This window comes from Stegostoma tigrinum, chromosome 26 (assembly GCF_030684315.1).
Source record: "Stegostoma tigrinum isolate sSteTig4 chromosome 26, sSteTig4.hap1, whole genome shotgun sequence".
Taxonomy (NCBI): domain Eukaryota; kingdom Metazoa; phylum Chordata; class Chondrichthyes; order Orectolobiformes; family Stegostomatidae; genus Stegostoma; species Stegostoma tigrinum.
In genome coordinates this window covers 19,690,238-19,717,510 of record NC_081379.1, presented here as the reverse complement: position 1 = coordinate 19,717,510, position 27,273 = coordinate 19,690,238, and the positions used below count along the sequence as shown (strand labels likewise).

General features: G+C 42.4%; 1 protein-coding gene across 3 annotated transcripts in view; it reads left to right on the top strand.

Annotated features, from left to right (window-relative positions):
• Positions 1 to 24,970, top strand: part of scarf2 (scavenger receptor class F, member 2) — an 81,433-nt gene extending 56,463 nt beyond the window's left edge. For all 3 annotated transcript variants that reach the window (XM_048556553.1, XM_048556552.2, XM_048556551.1), the window contains exons 8-12: positions 27 to 130; positions 7,416 to 7,533; positions 12,070 to 12,194; positions 18,096 to 18,248; positions 22,520 to 24,970. In XM_048556553.1, the coding sequence (XP_048412510.1) occupies positions 27 to 130; positions 7,416 to 7,533; positions 12,070 to 12,194; positions 18,096 to 18,248; positions 22,520 to 23,748 (1,729 nt within the window). In that variant the 3' untranslated portion in view covers positions 23,749 to 24,970. The remainder of the gene's footprint in view (positions 1 to 26; positions 131 to 7,415; positions 7,534 to 12,069; positions 12,195 to 18,095; positions 18,249 to 22,519) is intronic.
• The last annotated feature ends 2,303 nt before the right edge of the window (positions 24,971 to 27,273 follow it).

The following is a 27,273-nucleotide window of genomic DNA, read 5'->3' as shown; positions in this document are numbered from 1 at the left end:
AACCCAAATTTCCCCTTCCTTTACAGCTGCAACATGACCTGCCCCTCGGGACACTATGGAGCTAACTGTGCCCACCCCTGCCCCTGTATTGAGGCGGACTGTGACCCTGTCCATGGTACATGCATTCTGGGTAAGCAAATCCAGCCATGTGGAGATTCTAGGGAAAAACGCTTGTTTTTTTTTAAGAAAAAGCCTCTGCACATGTCTCTCTGCATGTGGAGAAGGACTGTCTCAGAGAAGTCTTTCAATTACTAACAGATTTAAACTTGCGATGAAAGGTTTTATAATGCCTATGTTCAGGAGAATTTCAGGACTACTGGCTTCATTAGGAAACATTATTTCTGTAACGATTCAAGAATATCACTTCACGCTTCTAAGAAAACATAGTGTTCACATACCAGTGCCTCAAGAATTCAGCTATTCACAAAGTAAATGCATGCAGTTTGGTTAGGTTTTCATTCACTACAGAAGAAAATGAAAACCAAACTCCACTTTATAACCCAGCAATGTCCTTCTGTGATGATCAGCCTGCAGTAACACAGTCTCTGGTCCTTCTGTGTTAGTCAGTACACAGTCACTCAGTACCTGATCAGCCTGAGGTAGTCAGTACAGTTACTCTATGTGGTTCATTCTAACACAGCCAGTACCCCAAATGGCCAAAAAGGCTAGAAAGTGAGTACTAGTTGTATACTTGCTGATGGAGATTACCATTGTGGAGTGTAATCTTTCCCCAACATTAGGCTGTTGGTAATGAACAGGAGCAGAGGCCTTTGCTGATTTGTGTCCTTCCATAGTCGAGGCCTTTTCAGTGAATTGTAGCACCTTTGCTGCTTCCCTGGCTGAGATTACTTGGAATAGTCCTGATCGTATAAACTTGCTGATCACTGGCAAGGCTCATGTTCATGCACTGCCTGACAGAAAGGAGACGCCTGGTGGTACAAAACCTTATGCTGTGCCAGCAAACTGTCGACAAAGATCTGAGGATTAACTTTGGGTTGAATCGAGCTGGGGGCCTGGTCTAAGAACTGAGTGGCTATGGCACAGCAGTCACGGCCAGAGTTGACTAAAGCACCTTGGTCCAGAACAAAGCAGACAGGTAAGAACCTAGATCCTCGATTCTCCCAAAATGGAAACTGTGTGGGCTGGAGTGAGGTGAGTCAGCTCATTGTTGAAGGAGTTGTGAATGGAGCTAAAGAGTGGAGAATTTTCAGCAGACAGTTCCACATGTGATCTTGTGACAGAGGGAGGCGGGGCAGTGATATAGTTGAAAATGGTTGGGCTGAGGCTGTTGCCCTGAGGAACTCCAGCGTTACTTGGATTAATTAAAAAGTTTGAATGAATGCTACTTTTGTGTAAGGTTGTACATGTTTGGATATACTGGGTTCTGTGCAATACACAGAAATCACAAGGGAATTCTGGCAGTCTCTATACTTATTTGATTTGATGACCAAGTGCCATAAAACACAGATAACAAACAGTGAGTCTCTTTGATTCTGGCAAGATTGCTGACTAAGTACCATGTCCTCCTGATATTTTCTTTTTCAGCACTGAGCTTTCTTGGAAAGACCATAGCATTTTATTCTTCGATGAGACAATTTTGCTGCTCATTGATCACTATCAGCCTCCATCAAGAAGAGATTTGCTGTGAAAATTTCCTGCATAAAATATCTTCAGGGTAGGACAGAAAGGAGGAGAGGTGGCAGTATTTATTAAATAGCTAATTGCTGTGCTGGACCATTTACACCTCCTTTGATAGTGAAGCAATCTATTCCCAAGGGCAATAAGACCTGGACAGTATCCAGTCTTGGGTTGTCTAGTGGCAAGTAACATTTGCACTACACAAATGCCAGGCAATTACCATCTGCAACAAAAGAGAACCTAAACATTGCCCCTTGTCATTCAATAGCATCATCATCACTGAATCCCTGACTATCAACATCCTGGAGGGGTTACATTTGACCAGAAACTAAATATTTGTTTTTATTCTCTCACAGAATGGAGGTTTTAGTAGCTAGGCCAACATTTATTGTCCATTCATTAGTTGATTTCTGAGGAGGTGGTGACTGCTTGAAGCAGTTGAAATTCTAGCCATGAGGCAATTACCATAATGTTGCATCTAGGAAATGAATACTTCCCTTGTGCGCTGTGGCACTAGTTTTAATGGAGACTTAATTATTGATGATGTTGATGAATTCTTCTAATTCTGTTTATGCATGGGTTCAAATATCCCAGCTGTTATTTCAAATGTGGAAGGTATTGTTATTACATGACTACATCACCTAACAAAATAAGTCAGTGAAAATGAAAAAGGAGCCCCTGAAAACCAAGATATAGGCCCCCAAAATTTATGAAGTAGCCCTCAAGAAAATCTTAAGATTCCTTGAAAAGTACGATTTTGACACAGGGCTGCATACCAGAAAAGTATCTGGTTGCATAATATGAATGACCAAGTTGTGTAATTGTCTGACAAAGCTTTCATTGTAAAATGCATTATACTGAAACCATAGCTTTCAAACCACTGCATAATTGGGCAAGCTGAGTGCAAAAGTAATGTTTTCTTGCTGAACCTGGTTAACACCATACAACTGTAGGTGAGCTTGCAGCATGGATAGGTATCTGGGACTTCGATGTTATGGCCATTTCAGAGACATGGATATAGCAGGGTCAGGAATGGATGTTGCAGGTTCCAGGGTTTAGATCTTTCATTAAGGTCAGGGAAGGTGGTAAAAGAGGGGGAGGGGTGACATTGTCAGTGAAGGACAGTATAACGGTGGCTGAAAGAACTTTTGATGAAGACTCGTCCACTGGGGTGGTGTGGGCTGAGGTCAGAAACAGGAGAGGAGAGGTAACACTGCTGGGAGTTTTTTTATAGGCCTCTACAAAGTTCCAGGGATGTGGAGGAGAGGATCTGCAAAACTATTCTGGGCAGGAGTGAAAGGAACAGGGTGGACATTATGAGAGACTTTAACTTCCCTAACATTGACTGGAAATGCTGTAACTCTAGTATGTCGGATGGATCAATTTTTGTCCTATGTGTGCAGGAGGGTTTCCTGACTCAGTATGTCGAAGGGCCGACAAGAGGGGAGGGGGGCCACACTGGATCTGGTACTTGGTAATGATCCAGGCCAGGTGTTTGATTTAGTGGTAGGTGAGCACTTTGGAGAGAGTGACCATAATTTGGTTATGTTTACTTTAGCAATGGAAAGGGATAGGAATAGGCCACAGGGCAAGAGTTATAGATGGGGTAAGGGCAATTATAATGCGATTAGGCAACACTTGGGAGGCATAGAATGCGTTAGCAAAATGCAGGGGATGGGGACAATCGAAATGTGGAGCTGGTTTAAGGAACAGATACTGCGTGTCCTTGACAGGTATGTCCCTGTCAGGCAGGGAGGAAGCGATAAGGTAACGGAACCATGGTTTATAAAGAAATTGCATCTCTTGTTAAGTGGAAGAGGGAGGCTTATGTGACGATGAGACGAGATGGTTCAGATGAGGCGATGGAGAGTTACAGATTAGCTAGGAAGGATTTAAAGAGAGAGTTAAGAAGAGCAAGGAGGGGACATGAGCAGACATCAGCTGGTAGAATAAAGGAGAACCCTAAAGCTTTCTATAGGTATGTGAGGAATAAGAGGATGACTAGGGTAGGAATAGGGCCAGACAAAGACAGAAGTGGGAAATTGTGTGTGGATCCTGTGGATATTGGAGAGGTGCTAAATGGTTATTTCTCATCTGTTTTCACAGAGGAACAGGAGAATATTGTAGTGGAGATGATTGAGTTACGGGCTACTAGAATTGAAAGGATTAAGGTTTAGTAAGGAGGAGGTGTTATCAATTCTAGAAGGTGTGAAGGTAGATAAATACCCTGGGACAGATGGGATTTTTCCAAGGCTTGCCTGAGAAGCTAGGGAGGTGGTGGCGGAGCCTTTAGCCTTGATCTTTGAGTCATCATTGTCTACAGGTTTAGTACCAGAGGACTGGCGGATTGCAAATGTTGTGCCCTTGTTCAAGAAAGGCAGTAGGGATGACCCAGGTAATTATAGACCTGTGAGCCTTACGTCTGTTGTAGGAAAAGTTTTGGAAAGGATTATAAGAGATAGGATTTATAATCATCAAGCAAGCAACAATTTGATTGGAGATAGTCAGCATGGATTTGTCAAGGGTAGGTCGTGTCTCACAAACCTCTTTGAGTTTTTTGAGAAGGTGACCAAGCATGTGGATGAGAGAAGGGCAGTTGACGTGGTGTACATGGACTTCAGTAAAGCCTTTGATAAGGTTCCACATGGTAGGCTATTGGAGAAAATACAGAGACACGAGATTGAGGGAGATTTAGCAGTTTGGATTAGAAACTGGCTTTCTGGAAGAAGGCAACGAGTGGTAGTTGATGCAAAATATTCAGCCTGGAGTCAGGTTACTAGTGGTGTGCCTCAAGGATCTGTTTTGGGACCACTGCTGTTTGTCATTTTTATAAATGACTTGGATGCAGGCATAGGTGGATGGATTAGTAAGTTTGCAGATGACACGAAAGACGGTGGAGTGGTGGACAGTGTGGAAGAATGTTGCAGGTTGCAGGGAGATTTGAATAAACTACAGAATTGGGCTGAAAGGTGGCAAATTGTGTTTAATACGGATAAATGTGAGGTGATTCACTTTGGGAGGAATAATAAGAAGGCAGAATACCAGGTCAATGGAAAGATTGTTGGTAGTGTGGATGTGCAGAGGGATCTTGGTGTCCATGTGCATAGATCCCTGAAAGTTGCCATCCAGGTTGATAGTGCTGTTAAGAAGGCTTACGGTGTGTTCGGTTTTATTGGTAGAGGGATTGAGTTCTGGAGCAGTGATGTCATGCTGCAACTGTACAAAACGCTAGTGCGGTCTCATTTGGAATATTGCGTACAGTTCTGGTCGCCCCATTACAGGAAGGATGTGGAAGCATTGGAAAAGGTGCAGAGGAGATTTACCAGGATGTTGCTTGGTCTGGAGCGCAGGCCTTATGATGAAAGGCTGAGGGACTTGGTTTGTTTTCACTGGAGAGAAGGAGGCTAAGTGGGGATTTAATAGAGACATACAAGATGATCAGAGGATTAGATAGAGTGGACAGTGAGAGTCTTTTTCCCAGGATGATGACTTCAGCTTGTACAAGGGGGTATCGCTACAAATTGAGGGGTGATAGATTTAAGACAAATGTCAGAGGTAGGTTCTTTACTCAGAGAGTGGTTAGGGCGTGGAACGCCCTGTCTGTCAATATAGTTAACTCAACCACATTGGGGGCATTTAAACAGTCCTTGGATAAGCATATGGATAATGATGGGATAGTGTAGGGGTAGAGTCTTAGGTTAGTTCACAGGCCGGCGCAACATCGAGGGCCAAAGAGCCTGTTCTGCGCTGTATAGTTCTATGTTCTATGTTCTATGTAACTCCACTATGGTTATGGTTTCCAATTCTAGACACCTGAAGAATGTGAAAGTTTTCCATGGATTTTAGGAGGGATTTACTAGCATGGCTTCAGGAATGGGGGATTAGATGGGATGAGAGAAGGGCAGAGGTTGTTTTCCTCAGAGCCGGGAAGTCTGAAGGGATTTGATGGAGGTGTATAAAATTAAGAGTTTTGATAGAATGAATCAAACCTGTTTCCAATAGCTGAAATATCAATTATCAAAAGTTCATTTTTAACTTTATTTGAATTGATTGGCAAAAGAACCAGATGCAAGATGAGGAAAAATCTTTACAAAAAAAATGTGGTTAAGACTTGGAATGCACACTCTCCTGATACTGTGGTGGATATAGATTCGAACTTGCATTCAAAAAAAAATTAAAATGGTAGTTGCTAGAAAGGCTGAGCAGGTCTGGCAGCATCTGTGAAAAGAAATCTGAGTTAACAGGAGGGGTCACCGGACCCGAAACGTTAACTCTGATTTCTCTTCACTGGTGCTGCCAGACCTGCTTAGCTTTTCCAGCAACTTCTATTTTTCTTTCTGATTTACAGCATCTGCAGTCCTTTTGGTTTATTTTTCGAAAGGAAATTCATGGATAGTCAGAAGAAAAAATGGTTAAAACGGAGGACCTGAGGCGCTGGTAGAACTGACTAGATTTCTCTTTAAAATAACTTTTACATATTTGATGGACTGAATGGCCTTCTCCTGTGCTGCACTATTCCATTCTACTCACATAAAATGCATCATGAAGACACTTAACAGAAGCTGTCAGAGATTAAAAAGGGAGTTAAGGGGCTTGGAAACTACAGAAACACTGGAAGTGGGAGGGGCAATGTTTTCCCTCTGTCCCTTATTGTGATTCCTTGATAGGTTCCCTCATGTAACATTCTGATGCAGGGAATCCATCTTTAATGTTGGCCCTTCTTAACTTTGCCATTGCCAAGTTATTAAGCATGGGTATCTCATTGGGCAGTGTAAGATTTGTATTATTGTTGTTCCCAGCAGTGAATCACTTAACCCAACTGGTGTAATTTTGGAATAACTTCTCCCTTTCTTAGACATGTAGCCCTATCATGTAGTGCACTCTGCTGCTTGAAGTATTTACCAGGGGACCCCTGCCCCCCAGGCACCAGGCTGCTCACGGGAGCTGTTACTTGTCACAGCAACACTGCAGCTGCCATATGACCACAAACCCCTGAGACGAGGAGGCTCCTTCCTCTTGGATGTGACAGACTCGCCCCTCAGGGCACCAGCCAGTGCTGAGCTTGGCAGCTTCCATTCAACTCCAATTCAACTGAGGTTGGACAGGAAAAGGCAGCCACCATTCAGGAGGAAAGCCAAGGTCCTCTAGGCAGACCTTCTCACCAATAGCCGAGTGGATCCTGGAGATGCCAGCAATCAAGAAAGGTCTGCATAGACTCTGCCCCTGCCCAAAAGAAATTGCCACCAGGTAACGGGCACAAAACTGCCAAGAATAAGCAATGGCCTCAGCAGACAGCCCAGAGCCCAATAAGCAAAAGCCCCTTGGGCAGAAATCCTGAACAGTAAATCTCCACCCCTGGCTCCATCCTTAGAGCATCTGCTACAGGAGGTACTGCACATTTAATGTTACATTAATAGTCACTTAATTTAGCAGTGTAGGAATTTAGGTATTTAATGATGGTACTGTACCTTACTCTAGCAGGTAGTGATGTTTTCATTCATTTTGTGCTAAGGAATGCTCAATGAAATCTAACTAGCTTTAACAGGGAATCAAAGCTTCATTTAAAGTGGCAATTTTCATGAACCTAACCCAACTTTAACCGAAGATATCCTGTATACCCCTCACCAAACAGTTCAAGATTTGATGCTTTCCTCTCTTTAACACTCTATTAATTGCCCTTATAGCAATATTCTGATGTACCTTGCTCAGCTGACCTGATAATGTAATCTACAATGTGTGTTTTTTTTGGCTTACTCTTGCTTCCTGTTTACACACAGGTTCCAATGGGAGAGTAGGTGTCATCGCAGCTGGGGCTCTGGTTTTGTTCCTTCTGATCCTGCTTCTGCTGTTTTTGTGTTGTTACTGTCTTTGTCACAAGAAGAATCGGGAGAATGAGTGAGTGTTCCACAGCACAACATTTGATTCGAAACTAACCAAGCTTTGAACAACCCAGAACTGTTGACGAATTACAGTAAACATTTTTCAAAAGGAGAGTAAGCGATGCAATGTATCAATGCAATCTGAATTGTCACTTTCATTCTGAAATTTGAAATCAGCATAGATAATGAGACCAATGTCTTTTTCATTGATACTTCTAGGTTCAATGGGAAATAATTTTAACTTTTAACATTAACTTCTGGTTTGTTGCAATGAAAGTGAACACTTTTTTCCCAACTTAGTGCCTGAATTATTGCTTCTGAAACATACATAAGAGCATGTGCTATGGACTAAGTTATGTCGCATTGCATTGGTTCCTATCTTATTTATGAATGGCAATAGTTAACCAATGATTTCCTGCAGATGTAACTGGGTTAACTTGCTCAGCACTAACTGGAACAGAAAATAAATCAGCGCTAACCTAGTGGACGTAACTGATTTAACCCTATTCAATATAATCCCCTACATGTATGACCAGTTTAACTCATTCAGCATTGTCCTCTATAGTTGTGATCTAGTTATCCTGTCCAAAATTGCTCTCTATTGGTGAGAGCGGAGTAATAGATGTACTGCCCTGTGGGTGTGAACAGGTTAATTCAGTCAAGAGTGTTCCCCCTGTGGGATAGAACAGATTAATTCGGAAGAAAATACCCAATGTATGTCTGGGTGGATTAACACACTGAGCACTGCTCCTTGTGGGTATGGCATTGGATTTACTCACTCAACAATAGGCCCTCGATGTGAGAGTGAGTTAATTCTCTCAACTAATTTTAGATATCCTGTTACACGTTGGAAATAGTTTTCAGTATGGAGTTGATGATCAAACACATTTGTTAAAAAAAAGTCAAAAGCTGTTTAACAAGAGAAAACAAGAATATGCGTTTCCTTGTTAAAAGTGGGAAGAAAAGATCAGTTCATTAAAACATATTTGTCGACAATCTATTACCACAGCCACATGAAAGGTCTAGAATGAATAGACTACAAGACAGCCCAAACCCTGACCTTTTAAAACTCAAATAAAAACTAGGAGCAGGGTATTTAGTCCTTTAAGCCTGCTACACTATTCAATGTGAGCAAGGCTGATCCGCTATCTTGATGCCATATTCCTACTTGTGTACTTTGCCTCAATGCCTTTAATATCTAAAAATTTACAAATCTCTGTCTCAAATGCACTTCCAGATCCATTGATTTATCCTTTTGAGTGAAGACAGTATGGGGTAGACTTTGTGAAATAACTGCACAGAGCCGGTACCCTGTCACCAGCTCACCCTTTATTTACTAGTGCACTGTACAGTGGCTATGACCAGGCCAGCTCGGAGTCAATCTTCAACTGAGGAGATTTTAAGCTTCTAGCTATATTTTTTCCTTTTCTGGTGCGTGTAAGTGTGGGACACAGTAAAAACACCACATGTGTAAATAAGTTTATTGGTAGTCCACCACCAGGAAAAACAGCCATGTAATCTCCTGAGACAACACAGTGTGGAGCTGAAGGAGCACAGCAGACCAGGAAGCATCAGAAGAGCAGGAAAGTTAATGTTTTGGGTTGGCACCCTTCTTTAGAAAGTTATGAAGAAATTAATTAACAATGTCCACCTGGTCTCAGTCACTACATCCCTCTCTCCCAAGTCCAGGGATGTAGGCATGGTCTTTCGTGTGTAGCATCTCTTATAATGTTACTGCCCAATTCCAGTCCCTCTGACTCAGACTCAGACACAGGAGATATGTACCAGACTGTGGTCTATCTCTTGCATCTGCAGTGTCTCGGGGGACATCTCCCCCTCCTCTGCTGGTGGAAACACTATCAAAGCTGCATCCATTTTGGACTCTTGAGGTTTCTGTGACACTAGACAGAGTGGGGAGAACCTGTGATTTCTGCCAGGCCTTCTGACTGTTCTAAGGGACAAGGCATGTTTTGCCCATACCCCGTTTGTGAGTTAACAGCTTTCAGATGATCCACGTGTTTGTTCAGGACAGTATCGTCTCCCCAAACTTTGTAAGTCACGGGTACTGGCCTCACATCAACCTTGCCTTGTACCCATACAGGGCCGTTTCCATGCTTCTGGCACGGAACGTCATCCCTGAATTAAATTGTCTGCTTTGCTTAGAGCAGGCACTTAGCCGGGGTTGGCGTTTCTGCTGCCATTTTGCACTGCCTCCCAGGTCAGAAATCAGGTTTAATCTGGTGGGGAGAAGACTCCGCTGAACTCTGTTGAAACCAGCTCTGTTGTTGTGTGTAGGGTGGTCCTATAATCGAACAGGAACTGGGACAGTTTGGTATCAATTGACTCTGTGGGCGGATTCTTTAAGCCTGTCTTCAACATTTGGACCACTCTTTCCACTAGAACATTGGATGATGGATGGTGTGAAGCTTTCCTCATGTGCTGAATGCTATTGGACTTGAAGAAATATTCAAAATTCCTGCTGTCAATTCCTGCCTGGCCTGCTGAGCTCCTCCAGCTTCACACTGTGTTGTCTCAGGAGATCACATGGCTGTTTTTCCTGCTGTCAGATGACATCTTCATCAACATATAAAGTGACTTTTGTTCCTTTGATGGTCCCAAACCCTTCTTGAAAAACTCCTGTGTAATTCACCTGGATTTCACTGAGGCAGCCATTTTCCAATAGAAAAATGTTGAGCCAATCTGGGTGAATTTTTGTCAACCAATTCTGCCCCAATAGGTGTGGGCCAAAACCGTTTACTATCATTAGTGGCAACTGCTTCTCAGAGGAGACCAGAACCAACATTGTATCTTTAATCTGTAACGGTTCCCAGTGTATGTTCTCAGTCTGGCTGAGGTCTTGTGCAAACTTAAAGGTTGGAGTCTCAAGCAAATCTTGTTACAGACAGATTCTGCAACCACAGATACAGCTGTACTTGTATTGATCTCCATGGGAACTAGGTGACCATTTAATCAAACATTCAATTTTAACCAACTGTTTTGGGTGTCACGAAGCAAATTAATTGTTCCAACCCACATGCATGGAAATTTTCCGTCGTATGCACTCTCCTGGCCTATGAGTCTTCCTACTCAAGCTAGGCCTTGTAGAAATTCCTTGCTGCCTTGAGACATCATATCAGCAGCAGCTACAAAGGCTTGCTGGCCCAGACCCTGAAGAACTGATTCGTCACTTGGCTGAGGCTTGGTTCAGTTGTGGGGTTCTGCTGTGGGTTGGCCTTGCTCAGGATTCCCCTTGCTCAGGGCAGCCCTAGGTGAGGCTCTGCAATTGCCTACACTTAAGTGGTGTTCCGTAAGCTCAGATGGACAGCTGAGCGTGTCCACTTCCTCTGGAATGCCCTGTAGCTCCCATGCTGCACTTGCTGCAGTTTCTAATGACAAATCCAGTTGTAGTGCCTGTTTGAAGTCCAGTTGGGTGTCAGCTAGGAGGCACTTCTGCATGATTACATAATTAATCTCACATTCCAAATGGTTGTCATTCAGGATTAACCCAAAATCACATGCCACTGCTCGTCATCGTAACCTTGTAAAAAATACTTGTACAGATTTGCCCGGGTCTCAAACAAATGAATAAAACCAATAGCATCTCAGGAATAGGTTTGGGGTCATAATATTCCTTAACCAATTCTGTTAACTCTTGCAAGGTATTAGTGTATGGTGCCTTTGAAAAAGTTAAGCACCGTATATCCAAAAATGCAGAGGGGCTACACACAGTCAGAAGGGGGGGGGGGGTCACTGGACCCGAAATGGTAACTCTGATATTTTCTTCACAGATGCTGTCAGACCTGCTGAGCTTTTCCAGCAACTTCTGTTTTTATTCCAGAAGGATTACTCATTGCTTTTCACCTACTCTGATGTCATTTGCCCAGAATGAATATCACATTCCTTCCATATATTGGACCCAGTCTCCAGTAGCAGCGTCAAATGTCTCAAGCTTCCCAAATAAAGGCATGATGCCAGAAATGCTTATCCCAACTCCGAGACGACAGTTGCAAACAAATGTTCTTCAGGCATGTCCTGTTTTCTCCCGTCACCACTGTAATAACTGGACAGAGGCTGTTATCCCATCACCAAGTCTCCCTTTACTTACTAGTGCACTGTGCACTGGCTGTGGCCAGCCAGCTTGGAGTTAGATCTCAACTGAGGAGATTCTAATCTCCTGGTTGTATTTGGTCAGCCAGGGTTTGCTTTTTGGCCCAGGTTACCAACCCCAGCTAAGAAGCTTATAGTCAATAAGGTCCATCTGGTTCTCATCACTACACATTATTTTTCAATATCAAAGTAAAATGTTCCTCATCTCCTATCAGATTTCCTGTCTGTTATCTTTCCTAGTATTGAACACTTGTGGTAAACCAATGAGGTAAACACAATAAAGGAAGAAACCTGATTGTGAATGTTATTAGCAGGACATTAGCGCAAGTGACATCTAATGCATAATTTGTTATGTACCTTTTGCCCATCAATTACTGGAATCTTCTATGAGGTTGGCAGTCATTAATTCCATTCATCTAATATTGTGTATTTTGTCTCATGCCAGTTCCAATCAGGCTATCGCTGTCAGAGGAAAGCAGGCACGGAGACGTTTGAGGGGCACCTTCAGCCAGATTAGCACCAAACTACCTAGAATCCCCATTAAGCGCCAAAAATTCCCAAAGGTTGTTGGTGAGTAGAAAATTCTTCCCCAAAAATTAAAAATGTTCAATTTATACAACTTGATACTTTTTTTTTTTACACATGAGAAAAGTTTGCAAATTGTTGCATAGTTGAATTAAATGCAAAAACAAATCTTTTGAGGGCATAGAAGATTAGTCAACATTTGAACGAGGAAAGAGATGTGAAAATGATGGGCATTCCTTTGAGGCCTAATTAAGGGCCTATACTGTACACTTAAAGTATTTTTAAACCACTGTGGAGGATGGAATTCTTCTCTGTTTGTTATTTTAGTAAAGAAAATCTTCTCAGGAAAGTGAGTTTCTTTTCCTTAACAAAATTAATGCGCCTGTCTCTTCTTTCCAGAGGCTGTTATATCACTCTGAAAGAATGTTTTCATCCTGAGGTGCCTTTTTTTATTGCTGATTCCATTGTCCCCCATGTGTTCAGTCTCCCTCCTGTTGTGTTGCCTATATCTTCGCACCTGGATGGTTATTCCCATCTCTACACTTTATTCCCCTTGCAATCAATTTAATTGATGACATTGCATTCAGACCAGGAGATGCCCTATTAATGAACAATTCAGAGAATAATGCTACATCCCAAACACTTCTCAGGCATTGGAGATAATGGGAACTGCAGATGCTGGAGAATCCAAGATAATAAAATGTGAGGCTGGATGAACACAGCAGGCCAAGCAGCATCTCAGGAGCACAAAAGCTGACGTTTCGGGCCTAGACCCTTCATCAGAGAGGGGGATGGGGGGAGGGAACTGGAATAAATAGGGAGAGAGGGGGAGGCGGACCGAAGATGGAGAGTAAAGAAGATAGGTGGAGAGGGTGTAGGTGGGGAGGTAGGGAGGGGATAGGTCAGTCCAGGGACCAGTCCGCACCCCCAGCTACCTACTAACACCCCAAGCCGCACCCCCAGCTACCTACTAACCTCATCCCACCTCCTTGACCTGTCCGTCTTCCCTGGACTGACCTATCCCCTCCCTACCTCCCCACCTACACCCTCTCCACCTATCTTCTTTACTCTCCATCTTCGGTCCGCCTCCCCCTCTCTCCCTATTTATTCCAGTTCCCTCCCCCCATCCCCCTCTCTGATGAAGGGTCTAGGCCCGAAACGTCAGCTTTTGTGCTCCTGAGATGCTGCTTGGCCTGCTGTGTTCATCCAGCCTCACATTTTACTTCTCAGGCATTGCCCTGGTTTCAGTTCTAAACAGCCTGTTTCCTGTTACAAAGCATAAGATTATTTCATTGGAAACTGTTGTGCAAAATATTTAAACCTAACTCTCCAGGAATTGAATCAAAATAAATTATTTTTTATATTTTTCTATAACTATTTGAAATTGCGTGTCTTGCAAATCCAAATTAACCCTTTAAAAAAGTATTTGTTGCAGATGTCGTCCTGTCTGTAATTATTGCCCCACCATTTGTGCTCTCTGTGTATTATATCAATCAGGACCTGGATATTTAGAATGCATTCAGTCTTGAAAGATATTCCTTGCCATTTCTCAATGGACATTTATTTGCCACTTTATTGTTCAATACGATTAAACACAAATATCGTTCTGAGATTTTAGTTGTAGTATGCTCAAATGGATAAATGGAGGACCCTTTCCTGTTACTGTATGAAAATTATTAGAAGATAATCTGGACTTGTTTGCAGGCAACTGACAATTCTTGAATGGGCCAGGTTGTGAGGAATATTGGATCAGCCATGATCCCATTGATTGGCGGACTAAAATTGAGGGGCCGAATGGCCTACTGCTGTTCCAATTTCTACTGTCTTCAGGCCCCCAACGTCTGTCTAACTCCAACTATGATGCCTAAAAAGAGACCCTGAATATTTGGGAGGCTATCCCTAAATTGGAAAATGTAAATTAGCATGCACTGTTCTTGTTTTATGTTGAATATTGGTCACGGTGTACACCAATTTCTACTCCAGTGCTTTCTGTCAGCCCGATAGTACCTGAAACTCATGTAATATATCAGTGGCCATTGTTGGTCCTTATCCTGGATTCAGGTTCTTGGCAATGGAAGCCTCACCTGTTGAGGTACTGCTGGCAAATCAAAGACTGACAGCACCGCATGGCCATCAGTGGTACCAGGAGCAGTGGCCAAGCAATGCATTCACCAGAGACCCGAGAATGCAGTATGGCTTCAGGCTACAAATGAGTGAGGAATAGGCTAGAGATCCCGACGAGAGGGGCGGTGTTCACTTTCAGAAGACAATCCCACCCGGACACCAAATTCCTTCATCTGCCCCTGAATCCCATCAAAAGGAAGTAAATCTAACATGGCTTGCTGAGCATTCGCAGGGTGACAGAGGAAAGCCACATGGCTCCTAGTTAACCTCTGAGCCACCCCTGAATTATAATGGGCTCAGGGGGATATTAGGTGTCAATTTGTTCATTGATAATAATCTGCATCAACCTACTGTATCCTCTGGCTGATACGGGTGATATTTAATTGTGGTGGCTGTCTGGCACTGAGTCTAGCCATTATAGCTGCCAGTGAGATAAACTGGATTAAGTTCTGCCCAATGGCGCACTCAATATGCAGACATTACACATTCCCTGATTATAAATTTTTCCGTGATCATTTGTGTCTCTGATCTTTTCAACTGGAATGCTCCCAACTTTGAACTTGAAGAAATACTTGTTAAAAGTCATGGGTACAAAACAGATGGTGATATGTATCTCTTTGTGACAAAAAAGGCTGTCAATCAAACACATTTTAAAAAGACAAAAATATATTTATATTTATACCCATCCAAGCCAAAGAATAATGCTTGGCTGTCTATCAAAATAAGACATGTTATGATTTTCGACACTAATATAAACATCTTTTTTATGTTTTCGTATCCTTAAGACAAGGTCAGAAAGATAAACAATTCCCCAGAATGTTGCAGTCATTTTGAGACTGGTAGCTCTCTTAAAGCAATAGCTTTTCAAGGAGCATTAGGCAATGCAACATGAAGACTCACAAAGAACGGACAAAATTACTCTATTTTTGTCACAGACCCAACAACAATGACTTGTAGTTATAAAATGACTTTAACACAGAAGAATGTTCCTAGGCGTGTCGCAGGAGTTTGTTCAGAAATTATTGTTATTAAGGCAAATCATTTGATATGAGGAAGGGTCATTTAAAAATTGTATAAAGTGTTGCATAGAGTCTATAGCACTAAAACTGATCATTTGGATGGCATTTATACTCCACACGAACCTTCTCCCTCTCCTCTTTAATTAACATCATCAGCTGATAAAGACATCATTCTAAGAATATGTTAAATAAAGGAAGTGTGCTATAAAGGCAAAGTGAAGCAAACAGAACTGGTCTTAGGTACATGTTGAATATCCATCCCTGGTCTTCATATTGTATGAGCTAGCTGGATGCTTGGTCACTAGGGACTAGTTTAGTTGCCACTGCCCTCCTTTTAGTTTATAGTTGAGAGGATCTGCTTTGTCCAGTGTGCCAGAGGCAAACCATCGGGTAGGCTAACAAGAAGAGGCTCTTGTCTTAAACAAGGTGTAGTTTGTTCATGACAGCAACCAGATACAAATCAGATTGTTATAGTAAATATTGTTGTAAAGACTGTGAGGTGACTTCAATAGTAGATCTGCTCCTAGATCTGTTCTCCCCAGCCAAATCCTTATGACATCATCAAATTAGTTGGAACTTAATGTACTTCTTAGCAGAAACAAATACCTCATACAACAATCTTCACCAACATAAACAAAGAACTAGTCTTCACCAACATAGTAAGCAATATTACAGAGAATCTCAGCCTATTATGCACTGGGACTCCAAAAATGACCGTAATCCTGTGTCTAGTCCATTATTATTGGTTTTGAAACTGCTGCTAGTTTGTGCTAACAGAGAGCCAGTGCTTGGCTTCATCTAAGCCGTCTGGCAGCTTGCCTATAATATTATTTTCTTTCCTGCATCAGTTGCTGTGTGTTAAAGAGGTAGATGTGGAGGCCATGATTAGCACAGATCAGGCATAATCACCTACAGCTGCTACTGCAGCTAACAACATAACCACATCAAAGCAGCACACCAGCAAAATTCCAAAGGTTAGAAGTTCTTCACATCTTCCTGTGGCATCGCTATGGTATTACATCTGTGTTAGTAAACAGTTTAGTTAGCATCCCGCGACTTTGTAATTCAAAATGCCTTTCGTTGTGAGAAGGGCACAAAGTACATGAGGCTCTTTAGGAACAACAGACTGGGGCAGGGAGTGGTGGATTTCATCATACTCATGCTTTCGTCCTGTCAAAGGAATTATTTTCAAAAGCTTATTATGTGGAGCAAGAACAATTATTAAACCCTGTGCTAATGCCATGTCAACAACATTTTACTCTTAGTTGAAAGCTATTATTCACTGCAGGAGGGAAACGTTAGGAATGCCAAACACAGATACAGCATAATCAAAATAGGAGGTGGTAGTCCCATCTGATAGTCAGAGAGCAGTGGATTTTCATATTGTAACGAATCCATCTCACTGAATGACCTATTAACATGCTGTACGTTCTATTTCACAAAACCAGCTGGTGAAGCAGCCAACATTCATTCAGTCTTCCATTTATTTAAAGTGATGCATTTCAAGCATATATTACCTAATTAAACCAAATTGCAAGTTCAGCAGTCTCTTTGTTTCTGTATTTTTCAATCAACCTTTTCAGAAATGTTATTACATACCTCTGGAGTAGGTGGAACTTGAATGCAGGCCTCCTGACTCCGAGGTAGGGTCACCGCATCGCAATAGTGTCTTTTTATATATTTTAGGGAAACCCAAATTAGTGCCCTTTAACTGAATATAATTAAATATAATTGATGTAACATTAACATTTGATAATATTTTGAGGCTGCACAACGGTCAATAGGCAGGATCATCATGCGGGTCAGTTAGGTGAGTTGGCCGAACAGCTGATTTGCATTATGGAGTGATGCCAATAGCAATGGGTGAGTCTGTGGAATTCATTACCACAGGAAGATGCTGATGTCAAAACATTGAATGTATTCAAGAGGTGACTAGGTATAACTCTTGGGGCAAATGGGATCAAAGGTTATGGGGAGAAAGCAGGATTAGGCTAGTGAGTTAGACATTGAGTAGACAATCAGCCATGATTATGAAGAATGGCAGAGCAGGCTTGAGGAGCCGAATAGCCTCCTGCTGCTGCTATCTTCTTTGTTTTTATGTTTCAGCGGCCCTCTTGTGGTGCACTGGTAGTGTCCCTACCCCTGGACTAGGAAGACTGGGTTCAAGTCCCACCTACTCTAGAGGTGTATAATAACATTCTGATAAGGTTGATTAGAAAAATAGAATAATACAAAAAGAAATAGCATTGGTTCAATTTCTGTACTATCTGAGGTTACCATGAATGACTGTCCTCAACCTTTCCCATTGCTTGATGCATGGTGACTTTCAGGTTAAACTATTACCAGTCTTCTCTAGCTGCCTCGAATGAGAAAACAGTCCAGTTGTCCTGTAGGACTATGATGACCCATACCTTTTGCTTTCCCTTTAATCGTGACAGTGTATAAATTATTAACCAGTATAGATAAATAAGGTAAATCTGGACTGTAAGGCAGACAAGTAAGACCAAGCAACATATGTTTTAAAGAGACCAAAAGGAGACCAGTACAATGTGTGAGATATTTTAAATAATACTCAATTCAGGATTGTTGGGATTAAAATGTTAAGTATACTTTCAATGGGGTGTGGTATAGTCCAGCATGCTGTGACACAAGTCAGTGTGATGCAGTTGTGACAAGACAATTCTCTCCAGTGTCACATTGAAGACACACCATTGAATGGTGAGTGGATGATTGTAATGTGCAGATGTTTCTTTAGGGTGGACTCATCCACACCCTTTGCTCAACCTTTGATGCTTCTTTTTAGTGGCTCATCATGACATGGAAAACACCTTAAACTGCAGCTTCATCGAGCCACCATCTATGATGGATCAGCCATCTCCATCTTGGTCTTCACATGGCTCTTTTTCCTCTTTTGATACAGCAGATGATGGACCTGTATACTGTGTCCCTCATGAAGGTGAGTACAGATGTCAGTGGTTGCATGTAATCATAAAGCTCCAGTTCATCATCATATCTCAGCTGCAGTAATGCAGATAGAGGCCAACCTACCATCATGTCTGTGCTGATCCTCTGATGGGACAATACATCCAAAGCTATCCCCTGTCTTTATCCCATAGCCTTGCAATATTTTCCCCTCCAGATAATGATCCAGTGCCTTTTTAAAAGCCTCAATTAATGCCTTCACCACACTGAATCAGTGCATTTCAGATCCTCACCGTATTTGGAAAAGCATTTTTCTCATGTCTTCTGGCTTCCTTTGCCAATTACGTTAAATGTATGCATTTTAATTCCCACCAGTGAGAATACTTTTTTCTCTTTCTACTGAGTAGACAGTAATAATTTTGAATACTCCCTTCAAATATCAATTCAGCTATCTCTTCTCCAAGGAGAACAATCCCAATTTTTCTACCAATCACAAAATTCAATCACGGAATTTCCTGATCCCTGAATTGTCATTAATCTTTTCTGCACTCTTTCCAGAATCTTTACATATATTCTGAAGTGTGGGATCTAGAACTAGACAAATGTGTCATTTGAGGTCAAATAAGTGCTTTATACAGTTCTATTCCAACTTCCTTGCTTGTGAAATCTATGGGCTCAATTTCATGTCCCTGGTGGTGGCAAGGGAAATGGCAAGATAGGCAAATGATTGGGCAGGTAGGCCCGAGAAGGATACTAACCTACTACCTTTACCTCATTAAACAAATTCTGGGCAATAAATTCCTTGGACACAATCCCATTCCACCATCAATTGAGGTTCTTAATTCATTGTCAGCCCAATAACCTGGTTTTTGGCAGGTGAGAAAAATAACTGCTTTTCGAACAGGGTAATCAGGGGGATTTGCCTGCTGTGTCTGAGGGTTGGACATGGTGAGGTGGTACTTCCATCTACCCCAATCCGGAGGAAATTGGGGTCAGGGTACAGCCAGAGGAGGTAGAAGCCCTGAAGGGAAGAGTAGCAGTAAAACTGGTGAATGACACATACTGACTCAATTTACCATGTATACATCAAAATCGTGTTTGAGTATGGCTAATATCTTGATTTTCAAATATTACTGGCTTTCTACTGTTTTTGCTGTCTGGGCACTGAAAGTCAACACCTTGCCCTTGCCTTTGATCAGCTTGACACTCATCTCTCCGTGGACCACATCCCGCAACTGCTTCCCAAAAATAGAGAGCGCAGCTCGTACTTTTCTTCATGGATGCACAGCTTAAGCCTCCGTAAATACCTTTAGCTCCCTCAGGGTGTGCAACTCTGATTAGCAGTCTCAAAAGGGGCAACATAGTATTAGAGAGACTCCTGGTTCAACAAAAAGCTCTCTGTACTTACAAACCTACTTGATGCTTGATCCAGCAAAATTCCTCATTGTTGGAGTCTCGTCATTGTTACTCTCATCTTTAAAGGAGTCTACTCCCATATCTATAGCATAAAGCACTGAATCTTGGCCTGTGGCTCTTTAGATACATCCCTGGACAACACAAGCTTTATTAACTGCACTCTCAACCTGCCCTGCCACCTTCAATAATGTAGACATATACATCCAGACCCCTCTAATCCGGCACTCACTTTAGAATTGAATGTTTTATTATTGTTTTGTATTGTCGGTCTCTGTAATCTTATAACCAAAATTAAATCTTTCCATTAAATTTCATCTGCCACATTTCTGCCATTCCACCAATCTGCCTGTTCTATTGAAGTTCGAAACCATCCTCTTAAATGTTTCAATACTTTCAAGTTTCATGTAATTTGAAAATTTTGAATTGTGCTCTGCACAAAGTTCTAAGTCATTAATGTGTGTCAGAAAGACCAGGATCCTAACAGTGATTGCTTAGGAACTGAACTACATACTTTATGCCAATCCAAAAGCAACAGTTTAAATCTTTGATAATGGGAACTGCAGATGCTGGAGATTCCAAGATAATAAAATGTGAGGCTGGATGAACACAGCAGGCCAAGCAGCATCTCTGATGAAGGGTCTAGGCCCGAAACGTCAGCTTTTGTGCTCCTGAGATGCTGCTTGGCCTGCTGTGTTCATCCAGCCTCACATTTTATTATCTTAGTTTAAATCTTTGTTTCCTGTCACTCAGACAATTTTTATCCCTTTTACTACTGTCCCTTTTATTCAATGACCTCAAACTTTGCCCACAGGTCTGTCAAATGGTACTGTATCAATAGCCTTTTATAAGGTAGACATATATTAATGATCTACATCTAGTACTACATTATTCATATAGATTGTGGTGTGCAGGGGACAGTTTCAGAGTTTGCAGTTAATAGAAAACTTGAAAACATTGTTAACTATGAGGGCTACAAGGCAGACAGAAAGATATACACAAGTTGCTGGAATGAACAGGTAGGTGACCAATGAAGCATAAGATGATCATCTCGTCTTTAAAGGCAGCCCATCATTTAGATATATTTTTGCCTGTGGCCAGAACCTGGATTACCACCTTCCACAAATTAATTGTTCTTGTTCTGTTTACTCCTTGCCCTTTTGCAAACATAAACTTATGGAACCCAAGATCACAACGTCTGAGCACTCCCCGACTGGCACTTGATCCGCCTGGCCTCCCTCGTTCTCAAGTGAGACAATGAAGATCTTTCCTACTAATTGAGAGAAAAATAGGCAGTCATTGTTAATTATCATTTGAGATTAAAGATTGTTTAATGCCATTGGGGGTAGTTGTGAAAGTGTCCCTACCTCTAGCCCAGAAGCTTCAGGTTCAAGTGCCAACTAGCCTAGAAGTAAGTTATAATATATCTGAGATCCTTGGCCATAAATAATTTGAGAGCTCTTTTGGCGCAGTGGTGCTGTCCCTGCATTGAGCCAGAAGTCCTCTGGTCAAGTCCCACCTGTATCAGAGAGGTATTGAAAATTATCGGAGGTTGAATGGAAAAAAAATTATTTACGCCATTAATATTCAAAGTGAGGACCCTTGTTACAAACTGTGTCGCAAAAAGGCAATCCTGTTGCCAACTACATAATAGTCATTCTTCTGTCCAGCGAGTTTTGAGAAGATTTGTGGCTCAGGTTGAGGTTCTGGATGTGAGTTTGCTCGCTGAGCTGGAAGGTTAGTTTTCAGACATTTCATCACCATTCTAGGTAACATCATCAGTGAGCGTCCGATGAAGCGCTGGTGTTATGTCCCGCTTTCTATTTATCTGTTAAGGTTTTCTTGGGTTTGGTGATGTCATTTCCCATTCTTGAACAGGAAATGACATCACCAACACAGGAAATGACATCACCAAACCCAAGAAAACCTTAACAGATAAATAGAAAGCGGGACATAACACCAGTGCTTCATCGGAGGCTCACTGACGATGTTACCTAGAATGGTGACGCAACATCTCATTGCTTGGCTGGCGGTGAGAGGGGCTCTGCCAGTGAGATCCTTTATGCATGCCCGGAATCTCTGCACCACCGCACGCTGCCGTCGAGGTGGCTGCGGGGGGGATGAGACTGTCGATCACCTCCTTCTGGAGTGTGCCTATGCGCACGAGGTCTGGAGGGGGATGCAGTGGTATTTGTCGAGGTTCGTCCCGAGCAGCTCCGTGACGCGGGACTCCGTGCTCTACGGGCTGTTTCCGGGGACGCACACCGAGACCAACATCAACTGCGCCTGGAGGACCATCAATGCAGTGAAAGACGCTCTTTGGTCTGCCCGCAACTTGCTGGTCTGCCAGCTGAAAGAACTGACCCCGACCGAGTGTTGCAGACTGGCGCACTCCAAGGTCCATGACTACGTGCTGAGGGACGCGCTGAAGCTTGGGGCAGCCGCCGCCAAGGCGCGGTGGGGAAAGACCACCGTATGAGCCCCCTCGTCCAGAAAAGGGAAAAGAACCCTATCTGGTAACTGGGCCCAGCTGGCGCCTTCCCCAACTGGTCAGGGGACCAACTGGGACTGTGCGGGGTGACGACTGCCGGGGCGGTTTCTTTGCTTTGTTTTTTTTTTCTCTGTTTTTTTTTTTCCTTTAGTTGATGTACGTACCCCCGGGTAACCCGGAGCGGCTTGCATGACTGGGTCGGTGTATAAATGTTTTATTTTTTTGTACATTCTATGAATAAAGTATATTTTTTCACATAAAAAAAAGGTGATGCAACATCTGAAAACTAACCTTCCAGCTCAGCGAGCAAACTCACATCCATTCTTGGTGACTGGATTTTATGGTGTAGTGTAAGTGACTGTAAAAACATTCTCACATTAAGGTCTGGTTTGGTTTTACAGAGAGTGTTCTGGAGAACAGTGTCCGGGACAAGGTGAACTTGGCAGAAAAGCAAGTTCCTCCAATCAGTGAGGAGGATGCTGGGGAATACACATGCCTGAAAGGTGACCCCAATGATACGCTCTTACTTAAGCTATCAGACAGTGAAGCCTCGAGCAATGGCTCAGGATCCACCAGCGGGGCCGTGTATGCAAAAGTAGCACGACTCTCCAAGCAGTCGAAGGATAGTGATATCAGTGTAAATACCAACAGCAGCAAAAACACAAATACTAGTGGCAAGCACCTGTCTCCAGAGAGGACTAAACCTCCCCCACCTGACCCTTCAACCAAGCCCAAGTTATCTTGGATTCATGGCAAGTTCAACACCTCGTCAGCAACAAGATCACCGTTGATGGATAAAACAGCTAACCAAGTAGAGGGCCACCATGGGACAAGCAGTAGTAGAAGGAGGAATCTGAGTGAATCAAGTGCTGGCATTTATGGCAGGCAAGATGAGAAGAGAAGCACCTCAGAGGTAAAAATGAGACACAAAGACAGAGGTCTGAACCGGGCAAGGGAACAAGTTCCCAATGATATGGTTTGTGGAAGTCGAGTGCAGAAAAATAGAGCGAGTCCTGAACAGATCCAAAATCTCAACGGTGCTGTCCAAAATGCTCTGAAAAGAATTGGGACTTTGCCGGATGATAAGAGAGCAGCAGAAGGGAAGGAATCGCTACGCAGTCCACCACATGTGAAAGGTAGACCGGAGGTCATTCACCCTCACCTACCTTCAGAGACAGCTAATGTGTTAGCTCAACTCAAAGAAAAGACTCAAAATAAGTCGGAGCTTAACATGCGGCAAAATGGGCTGATTTCACCTCAGCAGCAGAGGGAAAAGCCCACTCCACCGCAGAAAGCAAAGCGCTCATTCGGTGCAAATAACCAGAAGCTAAATAAAGCCATCATTCCAACGTCAACCAATCTTCAGAAAATGATCAATCCTTCTCCAGAGCACCAGGAAACAACATCACGCAATGACAGGTGCTCAACCCTGGAGGATAGGCAAAGCTGCAACTACCAGGAGCGAGATGGAGTGAACTGTACTCAGACCAAACAGGAAACAGGTGACCAGACACCTAAAAGGACACCGATAAAAAAACCACCCAGGAAGCGCAGCAAGGAAGCAACGTTGGACTCACAGCCCAAAACGGCTGTGATGCCATCTCAGGTGCTGGCTGTTAAAGAGTCATAACCAAAAATCAAACGCTTTCTGCTCCTGTTCACCTCATTAACTTGCACGGAAAATCTGGGCAGAAGGGCACTTATAAAACCAAGGACAGCATGGCCGTTGTTGTGGATCAGTGCTGTAGCCCATCCACTCAAAATGAGGCAAAATGAAAATGATTGACTTTTCAACCATGTATTCATGCGTGACATATCCCTCCCTGATGGTTGAACATAACCAAAAGTGCCTGAGTGCATGAAATCTTGGATTGGCGCTGCCTTGGCAGATGACTAAAAGCAGTGTCTTCTTTCCTTTAACCTTACAATTGCCTGTGACTGATGATCAGTAACGGTACAGATAGCCTCTGGCATTTCCGCTATTTTTAGAGATAGGCTTCTTTCTATGGACTGTAGAATCAAAGTTTTTAATGACATTATATATTTCCATAAATTTTGCATAAGCAAAGCTTTCTCTAAAAAGGAAAACATCAACTCCTTGACATTTTCTGTTGTTCTATTCAGTAAAGAACTGTTGGCTTTTGTACTCTTATTATTTTTCAGTTCTCCTGATGGTTTTGTAACTGAAAACAAAAATGGTAACAGACCAAAGATGCTGCCTTTGTGCCTCATTGCAATGTGTGTAACTAGCTCAATGCTGAACCAGCTGCTGTCATTTCACTGGGCGCTCTGCCTGTGTATCATTGGCAGAGGGCAATAGCAGCAGGAAGTGAAGGGATCTTAGCATTAATGTATCATGGAGGTGAAGGACCCAAAGTTGTTTGAACTAATTTGCAGTGGGGAGAGAGGTCCTGGAAAGTCAGCCCAAGAGATCAGAGATGGTTGTCACAGAAAGGGTCAGTTTAGTTTAAAAAGTTCATTGTATTGACAGAACACTGGAGCACAGAGACTGGAGTCTACAGTGAGGTAGTCAGCAGCCACAGTACTAGTTTTATTAGCATTCTGCGGCAGCTCGCAAACATAGTTTTAGTTTTGCAAGTACTTTTGACGTATTTACAGTGTTACATACTATATGAGACACTCGGTAAGATTTTGCCATTTCACCATCTTTGAACAATTGTCCAGGAAGAGCTTTATTTGGCCCGGGATAATGTGCTGCTGTCAGTACACTGGGACTCCTGACTTCTGACGCACTGTGTCCCAGCTGCTTTCCATATACAATGATGTTTGTAAAATATTTTTTTATTACAATTGTTAAAAATTTCAAACAAAAAGGAATAAAACATTTTCTTTCTTCAGCCATCTTCTGTATTTTTTTCCCCTTCTTCACTTGACTAGATATTGTTGAGTAGATGTTAAGCTGTGAATTGTAGAAATGTGAAACAGTGAAACTACAGTACAAAGAGCATTTGAGGAACTGGGGTAGGTGAGGGCAAAGGGAATGTGGAGAGGGAACTAACTCCATTGATATCTTCTTAACAGGGAGAGTGAGAAATGGCTTCCATCACTGCCCTTTGCATTGGACATAACCCTGTTAAGGCCACTTACAGAGGGAGAGATGTTATCAATCAAGAGTTCACTGGGAGAGCTTGAAGAGATTCAAACTGATGTTGAGGCATCCTGTAAATTTTGGCTTAGCTTCAAATTTGTCACAATTGTCATTCCATGAAAGCACTTGCGATATCTACTCCTCCACATTTATACTGCAGCATCAACTGATGAATCCTTTCCAGATTCAGTGTGTTTTAGTTGAGAAATGGTACACCACTTGCTAGCACTCCGTTGGGGGCAACATAACCACTAGCATTTCACATTTTGCGATATTACTGCTGGTTGAAATGTTCAAATAGCTTGATTTGTGCAGAAAATCCCCAAATCTTCCAGTTCACCCTCAGAATGTGCCATCCACAATGTTGAGCACCTGGAGTCACGCACGCTGTCATCACTGTCTTCAAAAATGCATGAACTGTCGTACACTTTTCCAATATCTCAATGTGATTTCATTCCCAGTTAAGTTGGAGTTGCAGTGGTATTGCAAACATCTTTTGCTCTGGATGAGTACTTAACATGTCAAGGCACAGTAGGCTCTGGACCAAGTGCAGGAATGAGTCTATGATATGAAAAATCAATATGCTGTGACAAAACCATACTACATTACCAAATTTGTTCTGGTGCAGGATTACATGAAATTTTAAACTCAGAAACAAGACATTCAGCCCTATTAGTCTTTGTCAGTATTTGTGCTCCACACAAACCCCTTCCCACTCTACTTCATCTAACGGCAACCCTTCTGTTTTCTTTCCTCATGTACTTATCGAGTTTCCCTTCAAACAGTGTTGTGGTGAATTTGAGGCACAACAGTGCAGAAGATGAACTCTTTTCCATTTTAAATGCTATGCATTATTTTTCTGCATTAAATGGCCATTCGTGCAGAGATTTTTGGAGTTTAATTGTATTTTGTTAAAACACTGGCTCCTCCAGGCCATACAAAGTAACCATGGATTGATTCTCATCTAAATGGCCCCACCCTGGGAAGAGATAATTGACATAGTGGTCTTGAATGCATTCAGACCGCATGATTTTTAAGATCTTAAGCAAGATCGAAATCTTATGCAAAATCTAGATATTGGGCAATATCTGGTTTGTGGGTAGTCAGTGTTCAAAGCAGAAAGGTCCAAACCCGTAGCATGGAGAAGGTTGTTCTGCTGAAATCTGGGATCAGATTTCATGTTGCAGCAGAAGTCATGCTCTGCATTTACCTGTTGCCATGCTTGATCTGCGTTTGCATTCCATTCTGCACCTCTATGCTGCATGTTGCATTTTACCTGGGAGTTCTTGGACACCACTGGGCTAAAATGTAAAAGAACTTCATCAAACAGCTTAATCAATATTGTGATGAATGTGAAGCACAGTTTTTTTTATTGGTGTAGTCTTGATGTTCTGAAGGGCCTTTTCTGTAAGGTATGATTCTGATTCTGTAACTTTCTATTCCCAGCATCACCTCATTCCTGATGTTATTGTTCTGCCTGATGTCTTATTGAGAAAGTGGATATTTTTGACTGAGTAATCTGCACAACAGCCTCAGTGTAGAATCTTGTCCACACTGCTTCCTCTGAAATAGTTTTTGGATGGACGTGTATGTATGTGTGTGTATGTAACCAAGTCACAGTGCTATCAATCAGGCATAGTTAGTGTAAGATCAAGGTGTCTGCGCAGCCTCTCCATGGTAGTTATGCATTGCAGACGTGTTTTCAACATGCATGGTATCAATTATAAACCACAAGGTCCCCATTCTCAGCTTCCTCTCAATTTGCTGATGTATTTTCCTGAAGTTCTGCACACAGAACCCCGATTGTTAGCTTTGAATAAGGCTCTTGTCCTTGCCTGCATCTCTAACTCCAATTGCGTTGCTATTTAGATAGAGGGCCAGTGTTAAATGCCCAGCATTGTAAATAATACTCAAGGGTATGGACAGAGGTCAGGACTGCTATAAAACTGTGATGGTTTCTCCTTAGTGTTGGCAAGTCAAGGTGATTTTGCTGTACTTCTGACAATTGAGCAATAAAATGCTAGAAGATCTGTAACTCACTGGGGA